The sequence below is a fragment of the Pelecanus crispus genome, chromosome Z (assembly GCF_030463565.1).
Source record: "Pelecanus crispus isolate bPelCri1 chromosome Z, bPelCri1.pri, whole genome shotgun sequence".
In the NCBI taxonomy this organism is placed as follows: domain Eukaryota; kingdom Metazoa; phylum Chordata; class Aves; order Pelecaniformes; family Pelecanidae; genus Pelecanus; species Pelecanus crispus.
The window spans coordinates 63315299-63337463 of record NC_134676.1 but is presented as its reverse complement, the minus strand read 5'-3'; the positions used below and the strand labels follow the sequence as shown (position 1 = coordinate 63337463).

Sequence of the window (22165 nt, the reverse complement as noted above, 5' to 3'; positions counted from 1 at the left end):
CCTTGTCTTAATTTGCATAACAAAGAAACATTGCTTTGAGACTTTCTGAAAGTCACTTCATTTACATATCCATCTTCAGGCCAGGTATTTCTTTGTAACTCATGAGGTACAACTGTTGTATACATAGAAATCATTATGACTACTGTCATGTTGAGTATAATATAATAAGTATATATAATTTTGTCACAGCCACAAAATTAGCTTAGTAGAAGTGGATAAAACTGCCATTATGGGGGCCTACATATTAGACTATATTCTTCAGGACATCTGTTTGATCTACAGTCAACCATATACAAGTTAAAAGTGACTTGTGTACTAGGTAAGATGCTTTGAAGCTAAAAAAGATGCAATACAAAAGAAAGCCATTCCGTTGTGTTGTTTTTTTAACTGAGATAGTTGGAAACATATCGTATGATGATATGTGTGGATGCAGGGGAGAGAGGAAATTTGGCATGTTACATGTGACAGAAAAGGCAGGCAGCCCACTGGACAAACCACTTTTGGGCACAGCCTTGATCAGAAGCAGGGACAGATGCATGGGCTGCAAAACTGGCCAGCGGGGCTGATGTGGATGGAACCTGCCTGCACTCCTTCCCCTCTGCCTCCAACAGCCTTTAGAATAATCAGGACTCACAAAATAACATGCATGACATCAATTTTCATGTACTTTGCCAAGAGAATATAACTCTGCAACTATGCAGTTATGTTCTTGAGTATAGGGAAACTGCTTGGGTGAAGTGAAGGTTATCATTGTTTCCTAGGTCAGAGAGATGTACAATGTACAAAAAACAAGCTCTGTATTAATTTTTATTTTCAGAAAACAAACTATTTTTCAATTAAGCAAAATAAAATATCAAAGAATAGTAATAATTTCAATGCTTTAATAAATGACAAACCAATTTGTAATTAGAGCTTTACATCTATTTTAGTAAATTTATTTGAATAAAAAGCAGATGTTCTCAGTGTAATTTTCAAATTGCTCTTAGATTTATGTATGGCATGCTTGCATATCATGTACATATGCAAATCTCTTATCCACTTAAACATAATTCCAGCTAGGCATTTAACTGGAAATAGATAAAAGCATATATCTGATCTCTGCAAAACTCTGCAGAGCTTCATATGCACAACTTGTGCAAGGCCTACTGCCACAAGCCAGGCAGATGTCCTTAACATGAAATTTTTGACATTAGAAATTTTTAAACAAAGACAATATTTTACAAAACCCCAGTTCTTTAAGTATGCTGCTAGGAGTGATCATAGCTGAAGGTATTACCTACAGGAAATAATGAAACATGATGAATGACTGCACAAACACTGCTGCAGTTAATGTTCAGGTGGTAGATCTTCAACTCTTGAGCTAAACAGCTTCAAAATATTTGGCATCTAACATAATTCTTACAATTAAAAATTCAGTACTCTCCTGTATTTCTGTGTTAATGACTGAATACTAAGAAGGGGACTCTTTTTTCCTGTAAACAGGGCAATGAAGCTGGTGAAGGGTCTGGAGAACAAGTCTGATGGGGAGCGGCTGACGGAACTGGGGTTGTTTAGTCTGGAGAAGAGATGCCTGAGGGGAGACCTTATCACTCTCTACAACTACCTGAAAGGAGGCTGTAGTGAGGTGGGTGTTGGTCTCTTCTCCCAAGTAGTTAGCGGTAGGACAAGAGGGCTCAAGCTGTGCCAGGGGAGATTTAGATTGGATATTAGGAAATATTTCTTCATGGAAAGGGTAGTCAAGCATTGGAACAGGCTGCCCAGAAAGGTGGTGGAGTCCCCATCCCTGGAGGTGTTCAAAAAATGGGTAGATGTCGCACTTTGGGACATGGTTTAGTAGGCATGGTGGTGTTGGGTTGATGGTTGGACTGGTGATCTTAGAGGTCCTTTCCAATCTTAATGGTTCCTAGTTTTTACTTTCATTATAAATAATCCAGCCACCAAGCCAGGAAACATGAAAATGCTACTCTACCCTTAATTGGTTTAGTGGTGGACTTGGTAGTGTTAGGTTAATGGTTGGACTTGATGATCTCAAAGGTCTTTTCCAACCTAAATGATTCTATGATTCTATGATTCTGTAAATAAAGCACAAAGTACCAGTAAAAGATATCAATAAAAGGACGGGAATTGGAAAATATTGGATACCTTCTTTCTTCAGGCCACATTTCTGAAATGACCAGAATTTTTAACTGGTACTAGAGATCTTGCTAAATCTCTTTATAGGGATGGTTCTGTTATCCTCAGTTCCTATTGACCAGTTCGGTACTGTGGGAATATTCCAGAATTTGTTTTTGTAATTCTCCAGTCCATGTCACTTTCACACTTGAGTAAAATGAATTACAGTTAGCTAACAGCAACAAACTCTGCATCTGCCCAGTCATGTTAATATCTTCTTAATGTTTTCTAAAAATTGACCTTTCTTAACATTAATAAAAAGTTAGCCTTTTTAAAAAGGTTTTTGAGAAACACAGCAAAACTTGAATATGCAGTAATTTGAATTTTATGATAGTTTTCTACAGTTATCTTTAATATAAACTCATTTGCCCCTGAAAACCTTGAAATGAACGAATACCATATGGGAATTTTTAAACGTAGGGTTCCATTAAACGCACTGACCCACTGGGTCCTATGTAGTTGCATTAGCTCACAAGAAGGACCTAATACTAATAAAAATACAGAAAGTTACACAGAAAACTCTTCATGTGTCCCCGTGCAGATTTCCAAAACAAGACCACAGAAGGCTAATGGATTACCCCTCAGAAGACATTTCTGAAAACACATGATGGGACCTATTATGGATTGCTGGACTCATTTGCTCCTTTTTCTTCACAAGTTACATCCCTACCACAAAATGGAAAACAGCTCAAGTCTGAATGCACATGGGTGTTTACACAGCACTCGTGAACTCCCAAGATTAAAAGCCACCATTTTCTTCACCACTTCACTACTGAACACTGTAAAGCAAACATAAGTCCTAACTTTGAATGTTAGTTCAAAAACCGCTCCCCTAGTGTTTATCTTGAGTAAGACATAACAGGAGCCAACAGTTATGAAATCACTGTTGCTTCTTGGATGAAGAGCACACAGCAGTGTCAACACTACAGCTACTGCAAGCCTTCCCTGCCAGCCAGGCTGAGTACAAGACTGGTCACACAGAAAAGCATGTTTTCCTCTTTATCTTTCTCAACAAGCCAAGAGAAAATATTGCCCAGTGACAAAGGGTAAAAAGGGTGTTGTGTTTTGGTTTGGTTTTGCCTTACTTTTCAAGGTGACAGGACACCAAAGGAGGACAGCTCTACTTGAACATGTTCTTCTCCTTTTCATGTGGTGCAGGGAATTTCGAAGAATTTTGTCTCTCAGTCCTCTTCCTGAGAACAGGAGGTTTATCTGAAATACCAGCAGCTAACACTAACAGCTGCTATGAAGAAGCCCATAAACACGTACACTTTTGTACCTATTCTTCTCCTCTTCCTTCACAGTCTTTGGAGACTAGACAGACAGCTAGGGAGAGCAGTGAATAAGGTTTGGTGACAGAAGGACATCAGAGAGCAAAGACTGCTGCTGGGTAAAGTTATGTTAGTAGGAGTTTTCCTGTCACAGTTGCTGAATTGAGAGCAAACTAGCTGGTAAAGATGAAAACCACATTACCAAAACTGGTCAGGAGTCAGGGTGTCCATTACAGCCCCAATCAAGACCTCATGGACAATAAGGCACTCCATAACCACATCTTGTGTGTTCTCCACCTGCAGCCCATTTGACATGACTGAAGTGCAGAACTGCTCAACACATATATGACAAAGTGTAAACCAAACAAAACCCAACAACAAATGTATAGGGAGAAATCTGGCAGGCAAAACAATATATCCACACAGTCAGTTTTCCAGGATATTAAAACTGATAATCTTATAAGGAAAACATATAACAAGGAATTTGTGTTTGTGTTTCATCCATTTAAAAAAGGCACCAAACACCCATAGACCTGCTTTGCTACAAAAATCAGAATGAACAGGTCAGTTCATGAACATCTTGGGCCACCAGCACTAACTGCTGTGAACTACTCACAGCTCAGGGACATGGGTATCATATGTCCCTGAAGGTTCAAGTTCAATTTCTGCGAGCAATCCTTACCTCTCAGGCAAGCTTAAGGCTAACAGTGCTCCACTGCCACCTCAGTGACAGGAGATAGCTGAAGAATTAGCACAAAGAAAGAAAACTGATTCAGCATCTAGGTTTTCTAAGTTGTGTTTTCCCCTGCATAGATTACCAGAAAAGTAATACAGAATTTCTCCTGAATATTGACAAACCTTTTTTTTTTTATAACAAAGAGAACAAATACAAGCATCCTCACTACATATTTCCCCGATTACATACAAATGGTGCTTTTAACTGCAGATAGTTGCTGTGCCTCTTCTGAACTCAGTGTTCATCTGCCTCTTCTTCCAAAATGTTGCCATGCAAATTTCCCAAAATGAAGAGTGTGCCAGAGTGCAAGTGTTACATCTGAAACCCAACAATCTCTCTGCTTTTCTTCCTGTTCCTGTTGGTGGGTTAGAAGCAGAATGGCAAAAGCTGACCATGCTGTCAGAGAACATGATACGACATCATAATCCTTAGCACTGAACTGCAGCCAGAACAGCAAATTCCATCTTGACTTAGAGTATCAAGCATTGGTACTTTTACTAATAACTGCGTACTCAACAAACACACTGAATCTAGCCTAAACCTGCAAGTTACTGAAATGCCACTTTTGAGCAAACATGCTGGAAATTTGACAAAATTTTACATTTCCCCTTCCTTGCCCACCAGAAAAACAGAGATTGCTGGGTTTTGGTAGCTTTAGATCAAAACAACTGCTGTTTCCTAACTGTACCCCAAACAACACTTATGACAGGAACAGACTCAGAAAACCACTCCCTACTGCTAGAGGGAGAATGGAAAACACTCAGGCTTCATCAGGGAATGGGGAGAGATCTGAAGGTGCAAATGCCTTCTCTATTAAAAAGGAAATCTTTTGCAAAATCTTCTAAAGAGAGGAAGTTAGTGTTCTTCAGTATCTACAACCATGCATATGATTCCTCCTCATACGTACAGTATTTCCAAATTTTGTTACTATTTTACACAGGTCTTTATCCTGTGTTGTAATACCCAGGCATTCCTGCGTTCTATTTTGTGGAATTTAACTTCATCTTCTACAGAACTGAGCTCCAGGTTTCTTCCTTATTTGTCTCAATACACTTAATCTTCTTAACAGTGTGCCTTTTTTGGCCTGGCTAAATATTTATGGATTATATAACACATTCGCCTTGTTCAAAGTTTCAGAATTCTGTGACATTTATACCTTGGTTAAGTTCACCTTGTAGCTGCTGGCTAAAACTAAAATCCATTGGTGAACTCTTGTCTCCAGCAAGCACTAACTCAATGATTGTATAGAAAAAATGAAACATTTTCTTAATCTTTACCTAATGTCCACTTTTCTTTGAATGCTAAAACCCCCAAATATTTTAGAATCATAGAATCATAGAATCATTTAGGTTGGAAAAGACCTTTAAGATCATCCAGTCCAACCATTAACCTACACTACCAAGTCCACACTAAACCAATCAAGGGTAGACTAGACTAAACCATGTCCCAAAGTGCCACACCTACCCGTTTTTTGAACACTTCCAGGGATGGGGACTCCACCACCTCTCTGGGCAGCTTCTTCCAATGCTTGACCACCCTTTCCATACAGAAATTTTTCCTAATTTCCAACCTAAACCTCCCCTGGCGCAGCTTGAGCCCATTTCCTCTCATCCTATCCCTAACTACTTGGGAGAAGAGACCAACACCCACCTCACTACAACCTCCTTTCAGGTAGTTGTAGAGAGCGATAAGGTCTCCCCTCAGCCTCCTCTTCTCTAGGCTAAACAATCCCAGTTCCCTCAGCCGCTCCTCATAAGGCCTGTGCTCCAGACTCCACCAGCCTTGTTGCCCTTCCCTGGACACGCTCCAGCACCTCAATGCCTTTCTTGTAGTGAGGGGCCCAAAACTGGACACAGTATTCCAGGTGCGGCCTCACCAGTGCCCAGTACAGGGGGACAATCACCTCCCTGCTCCTGCTGGCCACGCTATTCCTCATACAAGCCAGGGTGCTGTTGGCCTTCTTGGCCACCTGGGCACACTGCTGGCTCATGTTCAGCCAGCTGTTGACCAACACCCTCAGGTCCTTTTCGGCCAGGCAGCTTCCCAGCCACTCTTCCCCAAGCCTGTAGCGTTGCATGGGGTTGTTGTGTCCCAAGTGCAGGACCCTGCACTTAGACTTTTTGAACCTCATACAGCTGGCCTTGGCCCATCAGTCCAGCCTGTCCAGGTCCCTCTGCAGGGCCATCCTACCCTCGAGCAGATCGGCACTCCCACCCAACTTGGTGTCATCTGCAAACTTACTGAGGGTGCACTCAGTCCCCTCCTCCAGATAATCGATAAAGATATTAAACAAGACTGGCCCCAAAACAGAGCCCTGGGGAACACCGCTCGTGACCAGTCACCAACTGGACTTAACTCCATTTACCACTGCTCTCTGGGCTCGGCCACCCAACCAATTTTTTACGCAGTGAAGAGTATGCCCGTCCAAGCCATGAGCTGCCAGCTTCCCAAGGAGAATATTGTGGGAGACGGTGTCAAAAGCTTTGCTAAAGTCCAGGTAAATGACATCCACAGCTTTTCCATCATCTACCAGGCAGGTTACCAGGTCATAAAAGGAGATCAATTCTCTTGGGTCTCAGCCAGTTTTTAAAAGTCTGATCACCTAATTTGGTCTGAGCTCTAACTGTTAGACACACCAGCTCCTCAGGGTCTGTAAAATATACTTGCAAGCTGCACATTAGCAGTAGGTTCTTACCTACTATCATACAGCTCATTATTGGACAGATCAAAGTTCACTAAAATGAACAGAAACCTTTCATCTAGATTTTCCCTCTCAAACCTGCAAGTGCCTAAGTGCCGTCAGTCTTTGCAATCACAGCTGAGAATTCAGTGTGCTCCCTGTGATTTTAAGCTGACAAGGAACTTAACAGAAGTGCGGCAATACAATGAAGCTTGAAGTGGTAGAAAATTGAAATAAAAACCAGAAATGAAAATAGAGAGGTCCCACATATAGCTTCAGGAAAATGTTCCTATCTAGACAAGATAATGGCCAGTCATAAGAAAACAACCTGTTATAAAATGTGATGGAAATTAACTTAGAGACTGCTGGATGAGTTCAAAACTACATATAGAAGGTATGCTAGTAACTACCCTAATTACAAAAAGTAAACTGTTAAAAATAATTTCAAGTATAATTAAAAGACTAGTTTAACCCTCAAACAGAAACCTATAATTTTTACACTAATGCAGAGCAGAAAAGAAGGAACACCGTTTATTTTTAGTGACAAATATAAGATTTTGAAAGTACACATTAAAAAAAAAATCAGTGTAACTTTCTTAAGTTTGACCAGCTAAAAAGTACACATCTCTTACAGAAAAGGTGTGCGTCTTTTTCTGACCAATATTTCAAGGATGACTTGAATTCCATAACATCAATATCTCATACCGCAAGTCAGGCAGTGAAGATCTGGCCTCAGGACATCTGTGTGCAGAAACTCATTAATTACACAAAAGAGAAAAACTGCTACCAGAATAAGCATGCAGGAAAGCCAGACTGTACACAACTAATCCTCTTAGAAGGAGAGAAAGGACACTGATGTGCCAAGAGACACTGCCCTCAAATTCACCCTCTCTCAGGAATGAAATTCACCTTGTTCTGAGATGTTGGGTAGCAACGAAAACTCCCTACCTGTTCTGAACAGCGCAGCAAAAGAGCTGAAAAGATGAACACTGGTTTGCCCTAGTTTTGTACAAGCCTTTTATCTTATGAATGAAGCTATCTCCCAGCTTGAAGAACAATGGAAGAATAATGGAAAAGGCGAAGGTGCAGAAGAGAAAAAAAAAGGTAATTTGTTCTCACTAAGGGCAAATACAGTCATGGAACAGGAACACCGAATCAGATATAACCAGCAGAAAGAAAAATCATGGAAAAGGGCAAAATAGATGTGGTGGTCTTCAAAACAATACTGTTTGTCTTATTTTCTCTGTTCTTGGGATGATAGATGTCTAATATATTTATGCTGGTTTGTGACCTGAAAGATTAAGATTCATTTTCTGTGTGCTACTCTGACTGCTTGCTTAATTCTTGGTAAGCCAGTTAGAGCGAGGCTTACAGGTACTCAGATATTACAAGAAACAGATACACCTAGAAGCTTTATGGGATTCATTAGTCCATTTGCTTTAACAGTTTCAAAAGGAATTGAACAAAAATATTTAGGTGCTTTTAAAATCCCACTTTATACTTTTGATTAGACCCTTTAGAAGTGTCTCAAAAAAACCTTTGCTAAATGAAGGCATAATACCTCCTCATGTCAATGATCTACTGTGAGGACAGATCCATTGCTACAGTAACAGCCCTTAACAATGATTTATAGAACATGTAGGTAGACTAGTTCAAGAGAGTTCAGCAAAGGGAAGGCTGAATGCTTCTCTTACTAAGAGCAATTTCTAAAAACTGCAAAGGTCAAAATGCCTACCTGGTGCCAGGAGGGTATTTGTTGGCATGGTCTATTGAGGGGACTGTACAATTATTTGGTTTTAAGAATGATCTATGGATATATTTCCTTTTATTCTGGAAAGGCTACTCTGCTGCAGTAGTATTTTCTGGTTTCTAATAGTAACTCCTGTTCTGCTCACAAACGCCTTTCTGTCAAGTTTACAGCCCCAATCTACCATAGTATTTCAAAAGGGCTGCAAAGATCCCGAGTTGGGAACTGCCACTTCCACAGCTTTCCAGCTTTGGCGTAGATGTTCAGTGTCAGCTGTAAGAGCAAAAGTCAATACAATCCATCGTAGCTAGGGACCTAGTACAAGGATCTATAAAAATCCAAATTATTGCCTGCTCATGTAAAGGAGCTTTTCAGCTTTCGTACATCACTGTCCCATTGATCTCAACCAAGCCATTACAATTCATAGAAGCTGAAGATCTTCATCTGGTTCCTGGCTTTTAAAATAAAGAGCTGAAACACCTTCTGAAACACCTTTCAGCAAAACTTAATCATCGTTTTCGCAAAAGAATGATAAATAATGTAGAACCATCGTAACTAGGGCACTTCCGCTGGAAGAAAAAATTGGTCATAAAATAATAATCTGACCCAATTTCAGGAAGTTTATATGAAGGCATTATGCTGTGCATTAAACTTCAATACCTAATTTAGATTACTTTGGATGAGAGTGACTTAGTAAGCATCAGATCATTCAGAAAGTAGCGTGAAGTGAACATGATGGTCTTGCAGTATGTCTGGTTACTGCAGGAACCATCAGTTCTCACATCTTATTTAGTGTGAACAGGCTTACAAATAATAGCGAACCATGACTGACAGGAGTTTTTCACAATAGGGTATTGTGTTACCACCCCAGGTAAATATGCTCAAGTTGGCCTGTTCCTTCTGAATAATTGCATTACTGCTGTAACCGCATTAACTTTTCCTCACCTCTAGATACTTTCCATAGAGGTTAATCATCACCAACAGTCCTATCCTGAGGACAGCTCCTTTGACACTGCATCTCCATGGATGATCTGTACAGATCCTGCCTCACCACTACCATCCTTCAAAAGAGCCATTCAGGCTGACCTCTCTTTTTGACATGCGATCAACTGTGGTTTGTTGTTTGAAAAGTCTGGCAGTCTGGAAATAACACCCAAAGTCATTCATGTTCTATCTGCACTATTTGCACACCTCTGAGCACTTGTGTCTGGTCCAAGATCTTTGCAGTCTGTCTGCTACCTGGCTGCTTCACCCCAAACATCTGCTACAGGCAACCAGTGCCACTGGATAAAATCCAAAATATCTCCTGCTGACTCTGAAGTTAGGCCAGGCACAGCAGAAGGCAAAATCTTTAGCATTTCTCTCTCCTTAGGCCTTGCTAACATCTTAGTTTCACAAAGTAAAATTGCCTCTATATTACTATTTGTCTGAAACACTCCAAGTGTCCCAGCTGGACTGCTGTTTCTTGTCCAACATGTCCCCTCTCTTCTGCACTGGAAGTGATCAGTGCTAGCATACAGACTACACATTTGACACATTAATTTCTCAAGTACTTTCCCAGCATCTGATTGCTGGTTTGGTGAACATCTGGTGTGAAATCAGATGGAAGAGCTACAAGTGACTGAGAAGTATGGATAATGTACAGAAATACTGTATGTACCCACTAGAAGCCTTCATCTTCTTATCTCAGAAATCCTTATACCTTTCTCTAAGCGATACAACATGAAATAGTTGAACCAAAATTCAAACATTTGAAAACCACACAAAATACAGAGAAAGAAGCTATATTAGGAACTGCACAAACTACTGGCACCAAACTTTATTCTGATCTCTCTCAGTATTACTGTGATTCTGTATATGTACATGCAATCTGAAGAGCAGTGGAAATTGATTTTTGGTTAGATATGTTGTAACCTACACTATCCACTTTCCCAGTAGTCCACACTTCCTTGCAATGAGCCTTGTTTGTATAAATGCTCCTGCATAGTGGCAAAAACTATGATGGGTCACCTTCAGGCAACAACTGCAAATGAAGCATAACTATTTTCACGGCAATATTCTGCGGAAGTCTCTGACTCAAATTCTTGAAGCTCTTTACACCAGCTAACATGTTCGCCCAATCTATTATCCTTTTAAGTTGAGAGGAAAAGTAATGTATTCTCTTCTGTTTAAGGTTCCAAATAAATTACTGTGACACACTCTGCAAAAAAATGAATGAGAGACTATACAAGTGCCAGTGATTTCAAATTACTTTTAGGGCTAAAACGATCAGTGCTGAACTCCACAGGTTTTTGAGATTGGACAGAGCATGCACTCCACGGCAAGAGATGACTTAGAGCATTAAATGTATTGCTGACTGCCATCCAAATCCACTGCTTGCCCTTCAAAGTGCTGCTACCTTAAAAAAATCAATACAAAATTAATTATAGGAGGGAACTTGTGTGGACTGTCTCCAGTGAACTCTGCTTCTTTCACATATAAGTATTTATTGAGCCATTATAGGTGAAAGATTAGGTGCTGAGCATATGATGCCAGATAATACTCACAGCAACTGCCTCCAGGATTTGTTTAACAGCATCAGCAGCATCTCGTTCACTGTAGTAACCCTTTTCCACAATCCTACAGAAAAAGAAACAAGAGAAATTGTGTTCAGGATTATGTATTAAGGTGAAAGCTTCTTTCGAAAAATGAGCTAGAAAACAATCAAATTTAAATATGAGCAGGACTCTGGAGTGCCCCTAAAGAATAGGAAACAACCTTTTTGCAATTTAGGTTACCTTTGATTCCCAGTTAAATGAAAAACTGGAGATAAAGTATCAACTAGGTAAGAAGCTCATAATATATACACATTCAGCTGAAATGTTTTGGCATTTTCTAAAATTCAGAGAATCTGATTTACTCTCAGATAAAACTAGGCATCCTTTAGGAAGTGCTTTTTCACTTTTATATTTAACTTAAGCTTCCCCCTGCCCCCCATTTATTTATTTAGTTATTAAACAAAACCACTGTGCTATGCACACACAGATCTAAATTATTCAAGAGAAAGGGTTGGTGTAACCATTTACTAGCTTCATATTATCCCTCAAGTATATTGAGCTGAACAATTGTCTTTTTTTCCCTATCAATAGAAAACTGGGGGCTTTGTAGTCAGCGTAACACGGTTGCATTAAAACTAAAACTAGTTGGTTTTTTTTTTCTTCTTAATATAAATAGCCAGTATGCTATGTTTATTTTGTACAGATGACACATAATAGCTTGATTTTGTAAATGCGATGACCATGTGCAGCTTATGGTGAGTTCAGCAATATTTATGAGTTCTGAAGATCCTGAAAATCCAGTTTTCTTTTTCCCTTTGCTTTTGTATCAGTTCAATCTTGTAAAACCAAACAAAACCCCAACTTTCTTCTTTAATAATGTTATCTCCTTGGAACCTTACCATGATAAAAACATTAAGAAAGAAAATACTTTTCTGTGTTAAGGTAATGTTCTGAAGTGGTGTATTTCAACATGTTGTATGCTATCCTGCATAGAAATGGCAGCAACTGTTAATGCAGATTTCTGGGTAGGCCTCCCGAAGCCCAGCTGTGCTACTGCAACTCTTTTAGAAGAATGCCAGCAGTGGCACAGGGTCTGGGGACTGACTCAGGATTTGCATCATGTGTTCTCCAAGAACTGCCATTACAGAATGAAACGTTATATAAATGCACAGTTCAGTTAAACAGAGTCAGCAGAAGATACAGATTTGCACAATGACATGTGAGAAGTTAATAATAAGAAGAATCTATCATTACCACATATTAATGCTCCATTTAAGAAACCCAACAGTCTTTTTACTGTTGTGTCTAACTACATACAGTATTTGTGAATAAGAGTAATTCTCCCTCAGAGAGCTACCTTAAAGGTCAGATCTTTGACCTGAAGTTTTGATTTTTTAATATACTCATTCTTCGAAGCCCAAGAAAACATATACAGATGTTATCTAGAAACAGAACCTGTGGTGGCTATTACACATTTTATAAAAGGATCTCCTGCAAGCACACAAGCCAGTTTTACAAAATAATGACCTAAAATCCCCATGAAGCAGGACAGCAAGAAGCCTATAACATCTGAAGTAAAATATCACTGGAAAGGCCTTCTGGCTCAGGGTCCAGAAACAGACTCTGCTTGTGGCAAGACGGGTATACTTTCTCCCCACTTCCCCTGTTTTCCAGTATCTTTTTATTACTTCTCCAAAATACCAGACTCATATTGAGCTACCTGCAATGTAACTCCTTACAGCTTTACAAAAGCTGACACGAAAGGTGTTGACTAATGCACATATGAAAAGCATTATTACATACTCATTAGAAGATTAAGTTCATTAAGAAACAATACAAAGATTATAATCCACCAGAGACAGATGTAACAAGTATGGCACTGCAGAAAATAGTCTATACAGGGATATTCCTAACCCGCTGCAATTACTTTACCTTAACATTCATTGTGTTCACAGATAACTAAGTCTATTCATGTGGCATCGTTAACAGCAAGCAATCCCTTTTAAGCAGAAGTTCTATTTCACCATGATTTCTTGGCTGCATAATTATTTGGCCTTATTTCTAGAAGGTTTTTTTTCTGGCAGCCCTTCAGCTACCATCCCATATACACTACTTTACCACCTTCGCATTTTTGTACCTCCAGCCCTTCCCCTTCTTTGTCATCTGTTTAAACCATCAGGGAGAGCTTTACTTGGACTTACCATCACAAGGGTAAAACAAAGTAAAGTTTACTCAATGAGACATTATATTGGGCTTTTAGCCTCAAGTTTAGGAAAGAGGTTATGAAAAAATATAAATGACACAATAAAATGCTACATTATGCTTGAAAGTAAGATTCCTCCTTAGCTATTTCACGCTGAATTATCCTCCTCTGGTAGGTTACATGGTGAAACCTGAGCCCCAGTGACCCTTTTGCTTGGCCTTCGTTCCCCCCAAATGTACTGGTTTGGCTTCCTCCTAATTTTTAATTCAAATAAAGTATTTAGTGTCAGCCAGCAAGTTCCTGTCTTTAGCATCCATAAGCATTTCTGAAAATACAGACCTTGCCCTCATCCCACCTTCCCCCTTCCCTCCTGGTATTTTGGGTGCTAACTTTCTCCTCCCACCATGGCACAAGCAGCATGTTAAAACACTGTCCTTGTTTTACAGGATTCCATGTATTAAAGACATTCACATAATCACTCTGCTAAGCTTACAACTTTTAGTAGGGCATGGGAGATAGTAACAAAATTTCAAATTTGGTCACAAGGTGATAAAACCAAAAAGTCTGCTGTGCTAGTTTGACCCTCTGCTTTCAAACAGCCATAGATTTTGGAATATATTTCACAATGCACCGCAGGAAAAACCAGACATCATGGGGCTGCTGCTGGGGAAGTGCTGCACACAGGCTGAGCTGCCAGGAGCGTGCGGGGTTTAATTCCACCATTGCTCAGGCATACACCCCCTGGGAACAGGCCACGCTGCCCATGCCTTGAGTCCAACAGCTGCAGGATGACCTTCTGCACCTGACCTCAGATATGCGCCAGGCAGAAGGTTTTAAGGTTTTAACAGGATTTGAAATTCTCTGATTTTCCAATGTATGTGACTAAGATCAGAGAAATACACAGCAATACAGTTGTAATTCAATTTACATTTCTCCCCTCATCCAAAAAATTTCCAATTTTACAGTATGGTAACCCAGTATTTGTTGTATACTTTTTTTTTCAAACAGATAAACCTGGGGGAAAAAAAAAGACATCTCTTAAATGCAGCCAACTTCTTTGTATTTTCCTCCACTCAACAAAATCAAAGAAAAGATGAGGTTATTTGCTTCCTGTCACTGCCCGACCAATGCAGAAAGAAAAACGCCAACTACCTGACCCCTGGAAACGAGAGAGATCAAAGATATGCTCAAGACTGCCCTCCTGATCACAACATGTAGAGGACCACCCCGCCCTGACTTAGACAATATGTTGGAATGGATAGGATACTGCTTTCATTGTTTACATTAAACACATAACAGAAGAAGCACTTAGACGCTGAAGATGAAGCCATTGTGAATTTACACTTTACAGTAAATAAACATAATGAAGTATGGGCCCATATTTCAGGAGAGCAATAAAAAACAACTGTAGAATTATTGCGCAATGCACATGACTTATCTGCTGATGTTACATGTGAATAACATGCACTGGCAAACCAATTTCAGCTTATGTCACATGCAATTAACTTCCTAGTTTTTCAGAAGTCTAGAATCAGACTTATTGAGAATACAAACCTAATTATTAATTAATAATAATCTAGCAAGTTGAAAACCTAATCTTCTGTAACAGCAATGAATGAAAGAAGACATACATCTTGCTAAAGATAAAGATTTATTTCTACAGGCACTCTGCTTTAAAACTAAAACCTGGCCATTAGGCAGTAAGGAAGACTACTGAAAGATTATCCTGTAGTTTAGGTCCTGTAATAATGGTGGGGGATCACCTGTCTATCTATTGTTTGCATCCTCCCTGCAATAGTTTACATCAAACAAATGGTAGGTGTGCCCGCTTGCTTTATTAAAACACCACTCCTACCTGAGACCAATGAAGCTTCTTTACAAGAATTTTTCAGCTTCAGCCTTCAGATTAACAATGACTCATTGCCCTTTTTTCTATAATGGGAAAGAAACCTGCAGGATTGTCTTATATTGTTATTATGGAAGCAAACCCAATTATTTATACCTAGTTTACAGAATGATCTTTAAGAAAAGCATGGATGAAGAAAGATTAAACCTTCGTTTAGAGGACAGAAAGACAGGAACAGTAACAATAAGGAACTAATTAAATACTCTCTTTGATATGCAAATGAAAGAGCCAGGTAGGCCAAAAGAGTGCTGGAGAGAAAAACTGGGAGGAAGACAGCAGGGAATCCAGAGGGAGGGACACAGAAATGCTTAAAGTCAAAGGAAAAAAAGCAGCTTGGAAAAACACTGAATTTGGTGTTGCAAGCATCCAGGAAATTCAAGACAGCGCTTCAAATCAAAGGTGACATTCTAGAGCAAGCAAAAATGCACTGTTGATGAAAAAAACGATTCATATTCTAATCACATTTGTGTAGAATCATTTTTTCATGCCTGCATGTACATATTTATTGAAATATGCCAATTCAGTTCTTTACACTTGTACACAGCCAGACACACATCTAAGAGAGTACACACTGATGGACACCAAGCTACAGGTCTCCTAAAATACCACCTGATTTAATCTTGTCTTTCCAAGCATGTGTGAACATATTTGAGACAAATCCACCTCTTTCTACAAAAAGCAGGGAAGTATTTGCCAAAGGCCCCTCCTCACTCCTCCTTCCCCCTACCGCTGGAGATGGAGATGCCCCTGGGGAACAGCTCAGCTCCCCGTGGTGCCAGGGTACACCCCTGCCTGCCTGCAGGGTCTGTCACCCGGCAGAGCCCACCGGACTGTGTTGCCCGACCCAGAGCCCACAGCTGCCCCACCAAAGCAATGATAATGCCCTCTCAGCTGCTGCTGAAGCTCAGAGGTAGAAAAGCCTTGCGCTGTCAGGTAACGGAGCTATAAAAAATTTAGTACTGAGCAAAACCACCCTTAGCACAACACCACCCTGTGTTCCAAGCCTGTGGAAATGGTATAATGCATTTCTTGTGATCCATGCTCTCTCATACCCAGCAGGTAGTTGAAATTTGGCAGCTTCCACATGATCGTCAAGAACATGTATGCGTTCAAGCATCTAATAATTTGCAGTAATGCTTGCCAGCTTCCATCCAACCTTTCTAGCATTTCTGTTCTGAGTACTGCAAGTTTTCTGGCAATAGAAATCCTTTAGTTTTGGAGAAGGTTTACAGTGTAGCCTCTGGACATCCACTGTGTCACTCTACCACAGAAGTGCAATGCTCCCTATGTTGCTTATAATATTTCCATTATGCACATCTTCATCAAAGTCTACATCAGCGGAAGCATAAATTCTTGCCAGCATTCACCGTAATTCTGCAGCCTGCAGTATTATTTGGGAAGACTATGCACTGGATTTTACTCCTTTTGGGACATTCTTCTTGGGACTTGGAACTATGCTTTAATTCATCACATCTGTATGAAGTCACTGAAAGCAATGGGATATCACAGTAAAGGGAGGTAGGTAGTGGCCACACTTGCTCTGCAGAAACTTTAATACTGGTAAAAGAAAAGGAAGGTGCAGCCCTGCTAAACTAAACACACTTCATCTGAAAATCAATGAGGAAAGAGATGGGGAATGCTGATGTGTCATTTTAAAATCAATTTTCAGAACAGTATTAAAATTATATTGATATACAATTTTACGGTTGACTGGAACACATTTATCTAGGGATTAATGACAAGCACGTTAGGCATCAAGTGGAAACAATCAATCTCCTACAAAAACAAACAAGTGAACATTTCATCACAGAAGGAAAGAACTAGGCTTCGGGTTTGATTTTTCAGTGAGTAACAAAACAGATGGCCAGATCTTTCCAAATCCAGCAAGAGAAACAGCTGTTTGCACAGCTGCAGTGGTAAAAAAGGAATCAGAAATACCCAGCAACCCACTTCGAACAAGCAGAGGACTCATTCAATGCCAGAGGATGCTAGACTGGGACAGTCACTCATGGCACGCACCTTTTCATACAAGATGGCCAATACCTTAAATTCTCGATCAGCACCAGCCACTGCCCCAGCAGTGAGACCTCTCGACTGAGAGTGAGGAAGGGCTGTATGCCCATCCTGGGCAGCGCAGCCCACAGAGCCACTGCAAGCCGTGCACTCTTAACAACTCCTAAAACTTGTAATTGAGAGCCCCAGGGGGTGGAAGAAGCAACACGAAAGAGGAACCAAATGGTGCAAGAAATGGGTACTTTACCAGCTCCCTGACTCTGAAACCAATGTCTCTTTCTCTTTTGTTTTTCTTAGGTATGGGAACAAATATTCCTGCAATTTTAAATGCAAGCTGTTCTCACGACTCCTTGCGATCAAGAAAATTTGAAATCTTACCCACTTTAACAAACTTACTTTCCCCCCACACAGACTCTAAATTGACTAGTTCTCCTATTCTTAGCTTTACTTTTCTCCTTCCCTCCTACACGGGCCACCCTACCCATCCTCCAACCTTGCCCGAAATTTGAGCAGGTGAAGTCTGTTTCTTGCTTTCCTTACCTCAGATTGGTAAGTGCACTTAGTTTTATGCTAATCAAGCTAAACAGTTACTCCAAACTTTGCAATATTTAGCCATCATTTAATATTGCTACTATAAATACTGTTTCTCCACACTGTGGAGTTGGTTGTATTCCAGTATTACGTGAATCTAGAAACATACAATGTAGCTTGCAAAAGGCCTGCTAAATCAATTTAGCCATCCAAAACAGTAGCATTTTTTATTACTTTATTGGTTCCAAACATTACTTCTCTTTCTTTCTTCATGCTATGTCTGTATTTGCTGTTTAGATCATTCTTTATAAATATCGCAATATCAGAAAAAGCCATCACTGTTTTTAGGGTAGTTTTCATTCTGCCTCTAGCTGGCTTTTATCCAAAACTCTTGTATCACATCTCACTTGTGGGCTGCGCCCTACTACATCATGTACATGTCTCGGGCAAGACACTGGCCTATATAAATACAAGATCTGTTCCAATGCCAGTATGTGCTAACAATTTTTAAAAATATTTGGTTCTATGTAATAAATGTTAATTTATCTCAAATTCTTTGGTTGTCATGGAGATTTTTTCTGTACATACTCACTTAATTCTTATGTAAATTCTTATATTTCATTAAAATGAAATTAAAAGATTTCTACAAGGTAAAATGGGACTGAAAATTAGCAGAAACAGGAAACTAAAATGACATCGCTATTCAACGCAAAAAGGTTTCCACAAGGAACACTTTCTCAATGAGTGCTTCACAGATCTATTGGCTCATATCTGTACTGAGGTGATGCCAACTTCTTGTTGCTTTGATGCTTTTTTTTAGTTAAAAAGTAAGGTTTCTCTCTAAATATTTACATAGTTTCCATACTATGGCATTGAAGAGTAATAAATATAAAAAAAAGAGTTCTGGTTCAGTTTGCTGATTCTCCCCTATTTTATAACCACTTTCATAATTCAGTGCAGACTAGCTGTTACTGTCACTAATGACAAACTGCCTGCCCATAATCTGAAGAAGGATAATGGAAAATACAGAACTGGGTTTGGATCTGACTCCAAGTCAAAGAAACTAGACATTTTTCTTCAGTACTTTGTTTAGAAATGAAATGCAGCACTGCAGTCATTCGGGAAAACTATTTTCCCTCCATCATTATTAAGTAAGAAGCAGTTTCAGATAAACGTGGCATGTAGGAGAATTTAGAGAAAGATTGCATATATCTTATGTCTCATACTAGGGTTTCTTTTCCCCTCTTTAACTTTCTTTCTACTTCCTACTCAGCATTTCTATAGCACCCACAGGACTAGAAAAATCTTGTAGGAAAATCAGGAATTATACATTAAAAGCCTGGGTAAGACTAAATAAATGGCCACAACTTCAAAAGTAGCTATCACCCAGGTGTCTGCAGTGAAATTAGTACGAACAGTTCAGTGCCCATCATTTTCAAAAAGACAGGTTCATCTTTCAGGAGCTTAATTTCAGTAGACATTTTTAAAAATAATAGTCTTTGTTTCTAGAGGTTGTGAAACCACAGTGCTCATAAACTAGCAACTCAAATTTGTCTCTCAAACAAAAGTTTCTGTGTTACTGACTGTGTGAGGCAATGTGACAAACTGAATTATTTCAGCATTTCACAGTGCCTGTCTCATGAGCAACAGGGAGTGGGCAAAGGGAAGGATCACTGGCAGCTTGCAAATGAAGCAGTGGCCTGGGGAAAGAGCAGCACTGAAGGCACCGATGAGGCTGCCCTGCCAAGAACTGGTGAGGCTTCCATTAGATTTCTTTGCCTAGCTAAAAGCACCACATTATAAGAATGACGTTGGAATGCGGAGGACAGTAATTGAGACATAGAAAACACAACTGGGGATGAAAGACCGCAGGCTGTGAATATATAGTCTTCTGCAGTCCTCCACTGTGTGGGAGTTTGCTAAAAAGAAGGAAGTAATCATCTTCTCTCTAACTGCTGGGGCCAAGGCAAACAGATTTTGGCCAAATTTGCACAAAGAAAGTTCTTCCTAATATTTAAGGTGAATCCAGTTACCAGGCTGGAGAGCCACAGGAATAGCCTACATAAGATTACAGAGGTGTTTAAGAAACAAAACCCCAAACCCTGGATGCCTAAGGATGTGTCCTGGTTTCGGCTGGGATAGAGTTAATTTTCTTCCTAGTAGCTGGCATAGTGGTGTGTTTTGGATTTAGGATGAGAATAATGCTGATAACACACGGATATTTTAGTTGTTGCTAAGTACTGCTTATGCTAGTCAAGGACTTTGCAGCTTCCCATGCTCGCCAGGTGCACAAGAAACTGGGAGGGGCCACAGCCAGAACAGTTGATCCAAACTGACCAAAGGGCTATGCCATACCATGTGATGTCATGCTCAGTATAGAAACTGGGGGGGTTGGCCGGGGAGCAGCGATCGCGGCTCAGGAACTGTCTGGGTATCGGTCGGCGGGTGGTGGTGAGCAATTGCATTGTGCATCACTTGCTTTGTATGTTGTTGTTGTTGTTGTTATTATTATTATTATTATTATTATCATCCTTATTATTATCATATTGTTATTATTATCATTACCATTTTACTTTATTTCAATTATTAAACTGTTCTTATCTCAACCCAGGAGTGTTTCTCACTCTTACTCCTCCGATTCTCTCCCCCATCCCATCGGGGTAGGGGGAGTGAGCGAGCGGCTGCGTGGTGCTTAGTTGCTGGCTGGGGCTAAACCATGACAGGATGGTTGAATGATACTACCTGAGCTCAGGTGAACAACCTGCCTGCTCCAGCCCTCCATACCTCCAAACCAGCACAGCTGTAGCTGCCATGACATTTTGAACACATTGCCCCGGAGCTCACTCTGGCATATCAGTTACTTCTCAATAAGAGTGAAACAAATGCCCATCAAATTCTGAAACTGGGCACTGCTTGTATAACATACATTGTGCTTATATTCCTCTATGCCACAATTCTCAAGAGTATTCACATTATCATTATTCTGTTTGGGATTATTTCAAGTTCACCTGTTCCCATCCTCCCTTGGTGGCCTTGGCACCCCCTACAGTGCATGGATGTGTGATACATTCCTTACTCCAGCAGCTAAAGTTCAACATGTAACTGAGAAGTACATTACCTGAAAAGGATTTGCTTTTCAGGCTTTCATCAAAAAATCAACTTAGTTATCATTTAGGACAAGCATTTTGGTGCTCTGAATATTTAGGATAACAGTACTTCTTCCTAAACCATTTTGGCTTCTCTTTATACTCGTCATAATGTACCTAGAAAAAGCAATGAGAAAGAAAATGTACAAAGCCCTCACAACCTAAGTGATTTTGTCATTTCAGGAAAGGTGTTGAGTCAAGGCACAGAACACACATTATTAGCTCTTGTGTCAGTCAGAGACGTCCTGTATACATATATGTAGGCTACAGACATATAGGCTGTAGGTATATATATCTCTCAACTCATCACCTGCACAGAGCTGTTAAAATCTGTCTGCATTTCAAACAAATATGAAAGCTAAATTTGTTAATAATTGAGGAAATAAGCTTTCTATTTAATTTAACAGGTGTATGTCCCCTAGTTTGTCTAGCATCCAGACCATGTGTGTCTATATTACAGAGGTGGGGCTGTGGCAGAAAACTGAGAACACGTATGTCAGAGATGCTCTAATCACAAGAAGTCTTGGTATTAACAATGCCTAACAAACTAAGGAGCTTCACAGGCACTGTTATGTCCTACCTCCAAAAGGCTTGCCCAGTTCCCAGAGTGGGCTACCAACATACAGGCTGGTCCCAACTGGGACATACCCATGCTAACAATTCCTGCAAAGTTATCTTGAGCAGTAGCAACAAAAGGCAAGAGGACATCTCAAATTAAAATGTTTTAAGTGAAAAGTCTTCCACAGTGGACTTAAGAATGAGGCAAGCTTTAATGTCACATCAGTTCACATTTAGAAAGTGGCAGGAAGCCAGCCAGTATTATAATTGCACCATCATCATTGCTTGAGTCGTTCAGTCATTTATAAAGCTGCAAGTGTGTTCCCTCTGGCGCCTGATGTTTCACCTAATTCTAAGTGCATAAGCATCCTATGCACAAACATTTACAAAAAAATCATTTGTATCTCTCATCTTGAAGAGAATATTGTAGTTGGTAGATACTGACTTACTTAAGAGTAATTCTGTCCAGTGACAAAAAATAAGGCGCTGACCACAAAAAAGTATAAAGGCATTATTACAATTCTGTACAGGACGGAAATACCAAATAACATTGGAAAGGCTACAAATGAGTATTAATGCACACTTCTTTATTCTTAAATTACTGGTTTTTCTCATTACTGCAGCTGAAAACAAGAGACACTAAATGAGCTATTATGACATCAAGG

General features: G+C 39.9%; 1 protein-coding gene across 1 annotated transcript in view; it reads right to left on the bottom strand.

Annotated features, from left to right (window-relative positions):
• Nucleotides 1-22165, bottom strand: part of CAMK4 (calcium/calmodulin dependent protein kinase IV) — a 185312-nt gene that overhangs the window by 50001 nt on the left and 113146 nt on the right. Inside the window, exon 5 of the mRNA XM_075726616.1 lies at nucleotides 11153-11225. Coding sequence (XP_075582731.1) covers nucleotides 11153-11225 — 73 coding nt within the window. The remainder of the gene's footprint in view (nucleotides 1-11152; nucleotides 11226-22165) is intronic.